This window comes from Ascaphus truei, chromosome 7, assembly GCF_040206685.1.
Source record: "Ascaphus truei isolate aAscTru1 chromosome 7, aAscTru1.hap1, whole genome shotgun sequence".
Lineage (NCBI taxonomy): Eukaryota > Metazoa > Chordata > Amphibia > Anura > Ascaphidae > Ascaphus > Ascaphus truei.
In genome coordinates, this window is record NC_134489.1 from 55755503 (window position 1) to 55768981 (window position 13479).

General features: G+C 40.2%; 1 protein-coding gene across 1 annotated transcript in view; it reads right to left on the reverse strand.

Moving 5' to 3' along the window:
- The window catches only part of LOC142499305 (carboxypeptidase O-like), a 32024-nt gene extending 19182 nt beyond the window's left edge, over nt 1-12842 (reverse strand). The window contains exons 1-3 of the mRNA XM_075608474.1: nt 12686-12842; nt 5629-5704; nt 723-847 (exon numbers count right to left, since the gene is read on the reverse strand). Of these exons, the coding sequence (XP_075464589.1) occupies nt 723-847; nt 5629-5704; nt 12686-12765 (281 nt within the window). The 5' untranslated portion in view covers nt 12766-12842. The remainder of the gene's footprint in view (nt 1-722; nt 848-5628; nt 5705-12685) is intronic.
- Nucleotides 12843-13479: the final 637 nt, after the last annotated feature.

Here is a 13479-nt window from a genome sequence, read left to right on the forward strand (position 1 = left end):
CCCCTGCTTCTGTACACTATTATTAAATTTCACATTAAAGCAGCTTCAATACCTTAGTGGTTTGATACCACAGTAATGTTGTTTTTTGTTATTTTATTTTAATAATAGTGTACAGAAGCAGGGGGTCTCCTGAGTTGAACTGCATTAATTTCTGCTTCAGGGACCCCCTGCTTCCGAGTTACAGGCCCCAGTATGGGGTGCTGGTATTTCCCTGTAGTATTTAAATCTCCCTGTCACATAGGCCGTTACGCAGAAGATTTAAAAATGGTGGATATACCGGCACCCCATAACGAGGCCTGTAACTCGGGAAGCAGGGGGTCCCTGAGGCTGAAATTAATGCGGTTCCGCTGCATGATTGCCTGTAAGAGCTGTGCACACAGATACAATTCTCCCTGTGCAGGCTCCAGTTTAAAGAAATAGTTTCAGTGCGATAAGACTTAGAAAAAAAACAAACAAAAAAAGTAGTGCGATCTTGCATTTTTTGCTTGCACGTGAAAAAAAAATTGTGTTTTTTTTATAGTGAATACCGTTTTAACACAGCTGTTTTATAGTGCAGTAAAACAATGCAAAGTCACTCGGCAATGAACTGAATTTATCAAGGTTTCGTAAATAGGCCCCATAATGTATGTAATAGTCCCTACATCTTACAGTTTAATTTTTTTTACATTTCATATATATAGTTACATTTATGCTCACACGAATATGTTAATTGATGAACATACTCAAAAGGAATGGTATATTGAAGAAGGTTTTCTTGCAGTCGCTGCAGATGTGAAAATGGGACTCGGATATGCACCTCTGTCCCAGTATGGATGTCTTCGACCATATGTGGCTTCCATAGATCAAGCTGAATGGAAAAGAATGGGTAAATATACTGTAAGTAATACTCAAGTCCTGGAACATTTGGGTAGCAGTGATCATAACATGGTCTCATTAGAAATAAATGATCAAAAAACAGATTACTTGGGTTCAACAAAGATCTAAAACTTTAGAAGGGCAGATTTTAATAAACTGAGGACTAATCTACAAGTAATACATTGGGATGATGCTTTTGCAGGAAAAATGTAGAAGATAAATGGGCAGTATTTAAAACATTGTTAGAAAAGTACACTCATCAGTGTATACCCTTGGTTAATAAGTATAAAAGAAAGGTCAAAAACAATGTTGCTAAATAAACAGGTAGGGGAGGAAATGGAAAAAAAAGAGGCAGGTGTTTAGATTCTTTAACTCAGAAGGGACGGAGACATCGTATCAGAATTTTAAGGAATGTAACAAAAATTGCAAAAGGGCAATCAAATTAGCAAAATGGATAATGAAAAAAGGATTGCAACCCTAAGATCAACCCTAAAAAGTTCTTTAAGTATCTAATAACAAAAAACGAGAAAAGAAAATATAGGACCCTTTCAGTGTGATATGGGCAGGCAGATTATTGGAGTTAAGGGAAAAGCTGAGGTATAAAACAAATTATTTGCCTCTGTGTTTACCAGGGTAGAATCAATTTCAATTGTAGTGCCAAAGGAGGAAGCCACAGCCTCCATATTAATTAACAATTGGTTAACTGAGGAAGACGTTCATAGGCGCTTGAAAAAAATTAAAGTCAACAAGGAACCTGGCCCTGATGGCATACATGCAAGAGTTCTCAAGGAGTTAAGTTCAGTAATAGCCAAACCATTACATGTACAGCTCAACCCCCTTATAACGCTGTGCTTGGGGTCCAAAGAATCACATCGCGTTATAAGCGGATTCCGCTAGAAATAATATACAATTGTATAAATTGTACAATAAAGTATTTAAGATACCAATAATCGTGTTGTAAAGTATTCATAAATATGAAAATTGGGAGCCACGCTTGCATTGTGTTATAAGCGGATTCGCGTTGTAACGGATCGTGTTATACCAGGGTTGAGCTATAATATTCAAGAACTCAATTTTCACAGGCTCAGTACCACAAGATTGGCATAAAGCAGATGTGGTGCCTATATTTAAAAAGGGAGCTAGATCACAACCGAGGAATTACAGACATGTAAGCCTGACTTCAATAGTGGGGAAACTACTTGAAGGTTTAATACGGGATAATATTCAGGAATACCTAATGGAAAACAAAATTATTAGTAATAGTCAGCATGGATTTATGAAAGATAGATCATGCCAAACTAACCTTATTTGTTTCTTTGAGGAAGTAAGTAGGAATTTAAGTGAGATAGTAAGTTTGGTGTATGCCAAGCCAAAACAGTGCATCAAATACCAGTTACAAAATAGTCAAGAGATGACATGCAGCAGATGATTAAATGAATGAAAGCAGTTCCTTTGCAAAGACCTGATATTGTAGCATATTCTTTATACTGATGCAGCGGCAGTTATTCACACGAACACTTCACCCGGTGTATACCTCGGAATACCCATGTGAAGGCGCACGATTTCTTCCAACCTTTAGACGCGAGCGCAGGTGAGTGCAGAAAATTGCATTTTAGTGTTCTGGTTTTTAAACACCTGAAATTGACACAGTAGCACAGTAGCACAATACTGTAAACATTACAATTCATTCATTTTATTGCATTTAATTGCATTTAATTGCACACAATCCATGAAATTCAAACAAAGCAACCGCGATAAACACGTGTGCCTGGGGCGATTGGCTGCGTTAATTCCGCGTGGAGTACAGCAGCGCACACCAAAATGGTGCCGTGATTTGTTCGAATAACAGCCGCTGCATCTGTATATATAATGATACATGATAACTTGCTTGAAGATGCAGTCTATCAACAGGGTTGTAACATATCACATCAATATGCTGATAGTAGTGCATTGGTAAAGGGTACTCACTGAGTTTTTTTCTTTGCAGAGTGAACTGCAGCAGGCATGATCCAATCCGGACAAAACAGCAAAGGAACGAAGACGAATGGCGGCACACAGCCGACAAGAACACAACGAGGGTAAGCAAACATAGCTTGAAAAATATTTATTGGCACATTGAGTGGATAAAAAACACTCTAACGTGACACGGAAGTGCTACATAACAGGGAAAGGAGTAGTAGAGTCCTCTATCTCTTTGACAAAGCGCCATCGGGCGTGAAACACGTTAGAGTGTTTTTTATCCACTCAATGTGCCAATAAATATTTTTCAAGCTATGTTTGCCTACCCTCGTTGTGTTCTTGTCGGCTGTGCGCCGCCATTCGTCTTCGTTCCTAAGTAGCAATTTAGACCAGGGTAATGCAGTTGATGTGATCTACTTAGATTTTGCAAGTCTTTTGATACGGTTCCACAGAAGAGGTTGGTGTACAAAATAAATCAAATTGGAGTCAGTAAAAATATATGCACCTGGATTGAAAACTGGTTAAAGGACAGACAACAGAGGGTTGTCATAAATTGAACTTTTTCAGGTTGGGCTAAAGTCGTGAGTGGAGTACCTCAGGGATCGGTACTGGGACCCCTGCTTTTCAACTTGTTTATTGATGACCTTGAAGTTGGGATCGAGAGCAAAGTCTCCATCTTTGCTGATGATTCTAAATTGTGTAAGGTAGTAGAATCAGAGCAGGATGTAATTTCTCTCCAGAAGGACTTGGAGAGACTGGAAACTTGAGCAGGTAAATGGCAGATGAGGTTTAATACAGATACATGTAAGGTTATGCATTTGGGAAGCAAGAATAAACAGGCGACATACAAATGAAACAGGGATAAAGTGGGGGAATCCTTGATGGAGAAGGATTTATGAGTGCTTATAGAAAGCAGGCTTAGCAATAGTGCCCAAAGTCATGCAGTAGCTGCAAAGGCAAACAAGATCTTATCTTGCATTAAACGGGCAATGGATGGAAGGGAAGTAAACATAATTATGCCCCTTTACAAAGCAATAGTAAAACCACACCTTGAATATGGAGTACAATTTTGTGCACCACTCCTTAGAAAATACATTATGGAACTAGAGAGAGTGAAGATAAGAGCCAGCAGATTAATAAAGGGGATGGACAATTTAATTTATGAGATGAGGCTAACTAAATTAGATTTATTTATATTAGAAAAGAGGCGTCTAAGAGGGGATATAATAACTATATACAAATATATTCGGGGATAGTACAAGGAGTTTTCAAAAGAACTATTCATCCCAAGGGCAATACAAAGGACTCGGGGGCATCCCTTTAGGTTGGCGGAAAGGAGATTTCACCAGCAACAAAGGAAAGAGTTATTTACAATAAGGGCAGCTCAAATGTGGAATTCATTACTCATGGAGACTGTGATGGCAGATTTGTTCAAAAAAAGGTTGGACATATTTTTAGAAAGGAAAGGTATACAGGGATATACCAAATAAGTAAATATGGGAAGAATGTTGAACCAGGGAATAATCCGATTGCCAATTCTTGGAGTCAGGAAGGAATTCATTTTTCTCCTTATGAGATATCATTGGATGATATGACACTGAGGTTTTTTGTTTACCTTCCTCTGGATCTATAAGGAAACATTTGATATAGGAAAAAATATCTGTTGTCTAAATTTAGCATAGGTTGATCTTGATGGCCGTATGTTTTTTTTTCAACCTCATCTACTATGTAATATGGATTTTTCTTCTGCATTGCAGAAAGAAACCTTTTCCAATGCAACTACATTATTTCACATCGTGCATATTAGTACAATGTTTTAGGGTTTTCTATGTATGTTTGGGCATTTTTAACTGTGTTTTGTTTCTAAACATGTTTTGTGTTTTCGTTTTGACTTGATTCTGGTTCTAAAAGTTTTTCGTGTTTTTGTTCTGCTTTTGCCAAACTTTATTTGTTTCATTTTTGTTTGGGATTTTTTAATGGAAAAAAACAACTAATTTTAAACTGGAAAATGCTAAAATAGCACAATAAAGAATGATCAATCCTTAAATCATAGAAACAATTAACTAAAATTATATACCTTAAAAACTTTTAAAATATTAAAAAATATGTGTTGACAAACACCTACAAATTGGCACTTGGTCAGGTGTTCTAGTTTTGGTTCTAAATAAATTTGGGGTTTTGGTTTAAAAAAAATCTTAATGGTTTTGTGTTTAGTATTGGAATGTTTTCCATAATCTGGTTTTGATTTCACATATCGAGTTTTGCCCACCTCTAGTATTTAGACATAAAATAATGAGGTAGCTCATTACTTATAGGAATACATTAACACACAAGTCCTTCAGAACTTATTCTCAAGGCAGGATGATTTGAATTGATGAAGACTATAACTATCACCTACCTGTCACTGTGTAAAAAGTATTAAGTACATTTATATAGGTACAGTAGCTATTTGCACTGCTAACATCCTCACTCAGGTCCCTTTTAAATACTAATAAAATTAACAGTGATACCTGTTTAAATTGATATTGTTAATACATGCTAAGTTTTAATTGTGGTGTGTATCATAAGTGGGTTCTTTGAAAGAGAATATACATTTATTATCTTCATTTTTTCTGTATCTCACTTTAATTCTCAGTATTGTACCCACTTCAATAGCTATATCTTGAGTTTTTGCACAACCTCCAAGGGCTAATTTTTGTTAAGGACTTTAGTAGATCAATCCTTTTCCTCTACCTTTTCAATTGTTAAAGCCCACTGCACTTAAATAAACAAACCTAATACTGTAGTTTTCAAAGTGAAATGTTTTTCACTCACCATCAACTCATTGCAGATCTGTTGTATGTGCTCAGTATGTTGTGATGTCTTTGGGGTGACTTTTAAAACTTGATCTCTGAAACAAAAGGATCAGTTAATTAATGCATCTTAGTTCTGGACATATCAATTTATTTTATACTTTAGTACACTAGGGGACGCACTCACTCACTAAGGTGTACTTCCACATGTGCCGACTAGAGCAGGAAAGATTCCTGCTAACTTGTAGAAGACAATGAGTCACAATCTCATTGACTTTGAAAACCGTGTAAAGGCTTATTAAAAATTGATCAACGTTTCGATCTCACTTGTGGCAACTAAAACGTTGTTCATTTTTTTAAAATAACCTTTATACTGTTTTTGAAGTCTATGAGAGTAGGACATATTGTCTTCTGCATCAATTTATATTAGCCACTTGTAGCACATAAATAAGATGTTGTGTACAGAATATACTGCACACTAAGGGACTCGTTCAATAAAGTGCAGTAGAGCTGATTCAGTGCTGCCATGTTGAAAGTTCCAATCAAGTAAATGGAAGTTTATGTGTGATAGTGCTGAATTGGCACTACAGCACTTCATTGTATAAACCCGTAAGATTAGATAAGTATGCCTAATTACACGTCTGATAAGTGTGATGTTTGGTAAAAAGAGCATTGCGTCGGATTTTCCCCCCCCACTTTATTACATTGATAAGAAGTGTCACAGAAGACCAGAACTTTTCTTCTAACTATCGACCTGTCTCCCTCCTGCCTTTTGCCTCCAAACTCCTTGAACGTCTTGTATTCTCTCGATTGCTACACTTTCTCAACACCTATTCTGTACTAGACCCTCTACAATCTGGCTTCCGCACTGCTCACTCTACTGAAACAGCCCTCACTAAAATAACTGACGACCTCCATGCTGCCAAAGACAGAGGTCATTACACTCTGCTCATATTACTCGACCTCTCTGCAGCATTCGACACCGTGGACCACCCTCTTCTCCTTCACATTCTCCATACTCTTGGTATTCGGAACAAAGCTTTATCCTGGATCTCCTCTTACCTCTCCCATCGTACCTTCAGTGTCTCTTTTGCTAACACCTCCTCCTCCTCTATTGATCTCTCTGTGGGGGTACCCCAGGGCTCTGTCCTGGGACCCCTTCTCTTTTCTCTCTACACACTCTCTCTAGGTGACCTAATCACATCTTTTGGGTTTAAATATCACCTCTATGCTGACGACACACACATTTACCTTTCAACCCCTGACCTTACACCTGCTATACAGACCAAAGTTTCTGAATGCCTCTCTGGAATATCATCCTGGATGGCCATCCGCCGACTGAAACTTAACATGGCAAAAACAGAGCTCCTTATACTACCTCCCAAACCTGGCCCTAATACATCCTTCCACATTGCTATTGGAAATACGATCATTCACCCAGTAGCCCAAGCACGCTGCCTAGGGGTCACACTTGATTCCTCTCTCTCATTCTCCTCTCATATTCAAAACGTTTCTAAAACTTGTTGCTTTTTCCTCCGCAATATCACAAAGATACGCCCTTTCCTCTTTTACTCAACTGCTAAAACTCTGACTCAGGCCCTCATTCTCTCACGTCTCGATTACTGCAATCTCCTGCTGTCCGGCCTTCCTACCTCTTACCTGTCTCCCCTACAATCTATCCTAAACACTGCTGCCAGAATCACTTTACTCTTTCCTAAATCTGTCTCAGCGTCTCCCCTGCTGAAATCCCTCTCCTGGCTTCCGATTAAATCGCGTATCTCACACTCAATTCTACTGCTCACTTTTAAAGCTTTACATTCTTCTGCCCCTCATTACATCTCAGCCCTAATTTCTCGCTATGCACCATCACGACTCTTGCGTTCTTCTCAAGGATGTCTTCTTTCTACCCCCTTTGTATTTAAAGCTCTCTCCCACCTTAAACCTTTCTCACTTTCTGCCCCACACCTCTGGAATGCCCTTCCCCTCAATACCCGACTAGCCCCCTCGCTATCCACCTTTAAGACCCACCTTGAGACACATCTGCTTAAAGAAGCATATGAGTAGCACTGGATAATCATGGACACATGACACAAAGCTTGGGCCCCTGCAGACGCACTTACTAGTATTCCCTCCTACTGTCTCTGTACGTTCTCCCTACCTACCAATTAGATTGTAAGCTCCTCGGAGCAGGGACTCCTTCCTTAATGTTACTTTTACAGTATGTCTGAAGCACTTATTCCCATGATCTGTTATTTATATTTGTTATTTATATGACATGTATTACTACTGTGAAGCGCTATGTACATTTTATGGCTCTATACAAATAAAGACATACATACAATGGGCTCAAAGTACCAGACAGGACCAAGTAGTTTAATAGCTTTTTAATAGCAGTTTTATTCTGGCCGGAGCCAGCAGACACAGCACAATATAACCAACAGAACTTACCCACACAAAACAGGGGATGAGGGGGAAATTCTAACCGATTATGTGTCAGGAGCCACTTTGATGGCTTACACAGGGTTTGCTTCCACACTCCGTCAGGGTAGGGACTGTCCAGACCTCTCTGCTGCAATTCACGTTTAAGCACTTTCAAATCCTCCACTCAAAAATCGTGCTCTCTCCTTCTCCAGAAATTCACAGTTGCACAGCACACAAGCACCTTAAATCTCCAGCTCGGATAGGCTCCAAACCTCGTTTCATGTGTCTCCGACACAACCTTGGTGCACATCACTTAGTTCACCTCCATGTCCGGATCCGAATGAGACCTTGAACTCTGATCAGGTTCCCCTTCATAGGTTCCCTGCTGCCATATGAAATCATGGGAAACGGTTCCACAACCAATCCCAGGGCAGATGCTGCACAGTATCCAATCAGGATGCACCTCTTCATTACCACAGCCTTTGGGACTGGAAGTAGGGCTGCTGACAGGGGGGGGGGGAACTTGGACTACTGTCTCAGGCCCAGTCAGTCAAGGGGCCTGGGCCTCCATGCCGCCAACTCTATAGTTTCCTATGTGTGGCCAAGATGGGCCTTGCCCTTTCCTGGGGCTGCCGCCCCCATCTGTCCCTTCCCCCTCTCCTGCAGGACTGAAGGGCCCTCCCGTTCCCTCGGCACCGCCAATCTGTTCTTCCCTTAGGCCTCCGCGGGCCTGTAGGGCTCTCCTGTGAACTGGACAGGTGGTTCCAGCATGCTCACACAAGGGCTCCAGGTAAGCCCACATACCACATACCCACAATCAGCTTATACCACCCTCCCAGGCCCATTGCACCTCAGGCCCACTTGCTCTAGTTAATGAGCTACTAGTTTGGAGTGGTTATTTGAGTTCTTTCTTCCATCACTGTGTGTGGACTTGCTTTCCACAAATTCTCTGTCATACAATTCTGTGTTTCTTATTTCACCTGATCACTGATATCTGCGCTCCCCACTTTTTTTTGCCCTTTTTGTATATGTGGAAAAATTTGAGACCCTTTTGGGTTTTTGAGCTACAATTTAAAAATGGGCATTTGTCCACATTTAATTAATATTTCACTGGTTATTAATAAGTTCACAATTTTTTCAGACTATTCAGTCACTAATCACATTATTGTGTGCCCCTTCTAATTTTTTCACGTCTCACTGATTTTGAACAGTAACAGTGAGGATAAGGATCATGCTGGCTGACAGGCCTCAACCTCTTTGTGCAGGCCAGGTGGCATGCTGGTGTAATACCCACTCTTGAAGGTAAGGTCTCCTAGATCCCAGAGCATAACTACTGTATAGAAGTACTATATAAATGGAGAATGCTGAAATAACAGCCGTCTGGGTGTTCAAGATCAAAAGGCCAGGGTACCCTTAGCACCCCCTTACAGATGCAGCACTACGGTCGGTCGTGCGGCTGCAGAGAATGTGCTTGTGCTCTGTGTGCAATGCCTGGACAGTCCACGGCGCATCGATTGAATAGCAGTCGGTAATGGCCCATCGGGATTAACACAGCGGGGGTCACTGCATCTGAATGGGACTCCCACTGTGTGAATCCTACCGGGTTGCACCTGTCTGTAAGAGAAGCACCGTAAGTATAGATTGAATCAGTCACTCTCCCTGTTATGGGGTGCCGGTTTCTCCACCATGTTTAAATACTCCCGTGTTATGGCCCACGTGACCGGGACATTTAAACAATGCAGAGAGATACCTGCACCTCATACCGGGGTCTGTAACTTGGGAAGCAGGGGTTCCCAGAGGCTGAAATTAATGCGGTTCAGCTCTGGAGACCTGCTGATTCAATCCTCTGTTATCAAAATAAAATTAAAGCAGCTTCATTACCTTAGCAGCTAGCCGCTAAGGTAATGAAGGGGTTAAGACAGAGTACCTTGTTTATTGGGCGAGATGGGGTGGGTGAAGGGGTAGTTACCCCAGGGTAGGTGGTTAAGCCTACCAGGAAGGTTGTGGGAAGGGCTAACCCCTTCATTACCTTAGCGGTAGTAACCGCTATGGTAATTAAATGGTTTACCCTTCCCACGACCCACCTTAGAGGCCTAACCACCCACCTCGGGGCAACTAGCCCCTCTACCCCCAATAACATTAAAATACAATACAAACAACAATACACCCATTGATTGCCAGTTTGGTTACCTAAGCCCTCAATGGGAGCAAAGATAACCCCAAATGGCAATGAATGGGCACCATACTACCCATGCCTTCTACCCCCAACAAACCCCACACCCCAATACATACAGTACAGTAATGGGCAAAATTCCTATTATCCAGGCCTGGATAATAGCGCATGTGCCCATTAAAAAATAAAATATTAACCAATGCATTACGCAGCAAGCATATAGTAAATGAAAGTTGTATTTACCCCTTGTTTAAATGTCCCGATCACGTGGGCTGTGATGCATGAGAATGTAAACATGTCAGAGATACCGGCACCCCATAACGGGGCCCTTTAACTCGGGAAGCGAGGCTGAATTCAATGAGATTCAGCTCTGGAGACCCCCTGCTTCAAAACTGTGTTATAAAAATAAAATAAAAGCCGCAGAATCGCCTGTTAGAGGCGCGCAGGTAGAGTGACTGATTAAGTCTATTCTTACTGCGCGTTTCTTACAGACAGGTGCAACCCGGTAGCATTCACATAGCGCGAGTCCTATTCAGATGTGTTAATCCCGATGGGCCATTAAGTCTCCTTACTGGGACTCCGCGAGCACAGATGAAGTAAAAACGGTGCCTCAGCAGATTTAAGGGTGGCAGCGCGACCAACCATAATTCTGCATCTGTACATAATCCCTATGGGAGAACCATCAGATTCCTCAGTAAGAACTGCAAACAGACTGGATGATGAATTATCACTAGCTCTTAAATATGCACACATTGCAAGAAATGTCATGATTTTTACTAATCTATTGAAAAATCTTCAGTTTAAATAATTTGCAAAACTTTAGCAATTTACAAATTTGCTAAACTATTTTCAAACTGAACTGCGAGACATTAGCACATCTCCAGGCGCATCTAGTGACATTCCTACTAATTGCTGTCTCACGGGCAAGCTTCCTTACATTTAAACTTTACTCTAAAAGTGGGTCGTCCTAGCAAAATGTCCAGTACAGTCGTGCATTAAGAAACCTCATATCCATAAAATGAAAGGAAGGCCCAAATATGAATGAATGAGACCCTAAAGGGGATATTTATTAATGTGTGATATTGGTGAACAGGAAATTAAACAGAAACCTCCATTCAACTCAAGTCTATCGCAGAATAACCACCTCAAATAATAAGTGGACACTATTGGAAATTAGAAAGTATGTTTCATAGACAAATCTAGATGCATAGCTAGAGATAGTTGGCATATCATCAGTTACATCTTTTGTAGACTTTGCTAAATAGTATACTGTATGTATTATATTTTCCAGCAGATTTAGCAAAGCTACTGTACATAGCGCTGCTTATTCTCACTTGTGGCTAGCTGTTTGCTGGGAGAATTAAGTTGGTCTTTTTCTGATGGCCTAGGCATGTAAGGGGTTAACTATTTAATGCTTACAGTGCTGTAATAGTAAATAGCTTATTTTTGTCAACTAGTTTAGTCCCTCTTTTTCTGTCTGTTAGAACAGTTTAATTCCTCTTTCTGCTTCAGTTTGGAAGCTGCTTCCTCATGTACCATGACTGCTTTTGTTTTGTGGCTGACGCTCAAATATTTAATGTTGTAGTGAGTGTGTTGTTGACTTCACTAGGGGAGGAAAATCACATGCAGTAATATGTACGAATGTTTATAATTTCATACACTGAATTTTTTTTTTTTTAGTAATTATTCCATAATACAGAGGAAGTCTATAGAGCTGCAGCATAGCAGACAGTAGATAAGGTCATACTAAAAATTGTGTAGCACTATAGCCAGCAGTACATAGATTAAATAGTACAAAGGAGTACAGGTGACTAGTTTCACTAGACAACATTGAACATTGTTGCCTACTGTTGATTCCTTGATAATTCAAGTCAGGCAGGGCAATTACTTTTACCACTAGGTATGATAGTTACCACAGTTTCCTGATTCTAACAAGTAGGGATGGAATATGAATTATGCTCAAGGACTAGTTTGTAAAAGGCATACTGATGCAGCCACGAGTATCCGAACACTTGCCTTTGAAAATCCATTCAAACTGAATGAGACTGCCAGGGACCCCCGCTGTGTTAATCCCATGGGCCATTAGTCTGTTTGCAGAAATGTCACAGAAATGTTGCAGCATTACTCAGAGATTGCCCCAGATTTTCAAAGGCAAGTGTTCGGGTACTCGTGGCTGCATCTGTACGGTAAATGGAAGTCCTCAGAATGCCAATTACAAAGGAGTGCCATAAATTACTCAATTTGTGGCCCATCTCATACTGTAGCAATGTATACTTATCTCTAATTTATCCGCCTCTCTGTCAACGGACCCCACAATGGTTTAGAGGTCTTCCTGGTAGCAAAAGGGGTATGATACAGGCTGTGTATCAAAAAAATAGTAATCATATTGTGTCCACACAAAAAAATGTCACTGGATTTAAAGAGATAACAAATAATGACTAGAGAAAATGACAGCAATAGAAAGGGTCACGTTGCGCACACTCACCCATTGTATTTCACAATTAACGATGACACGTCCAATGCTAGTAGGCCTAGAATGCAAATGCTGCAATGTAGAAGCTTCATCCTTTTGCATTAAAAGTAGTACTTGGTGGAAACTAATGCAAGCTCACGTTGCATCTCCAAGAACAAACTACATTCAGTGAAAAGCTTAAGACCTGGATGAAGCTAGCCATAAAGATAAGGTTATCTATGCCCATCCCACGAGTATTGCGTCCATATCATAAATAGCTCTGCACTGCAATAGATTCTACCACTAAAAGCCTGGACTTGTGCAGGATTGAATTTCTAAGGACCTCTAAGGACCAATTACAGATATTATTGCAAACACAATGTTCTTGTAAATGTTCTTATGACTTTGAGATAATCATGAGCCAGTAAATTACAAGTTGTGTTCTGAACCCAATGATTATTAACTTATTGCACTGTGTTGAGAACATACGTAGAATACTTAGTTTCTTATTAATCACTTTGCTTTAACAGAGTTCCATAATACATTTGAAATAGGCACTCACAACCACTTAGAAAGCAAAGGTTCCATTAAATATAGATGAGACAGCTGTTTAAAGTGGAAGTCCACTTTGCGATGTACAGTATATTGGGATTGCAAAAAATGTGAGAACACTTTGTCATGCTTATTTTAATTTAGGTTTACTAATTCAGCCAATTTGGGCACAAAAACCTAACTCTGAATAGCACAATGGCATATACTGCAGCATATAAGACATACTGCTCTTTTTTTAGGGATCAGATATGAGAAAAATAATGAGCTATTCCAAC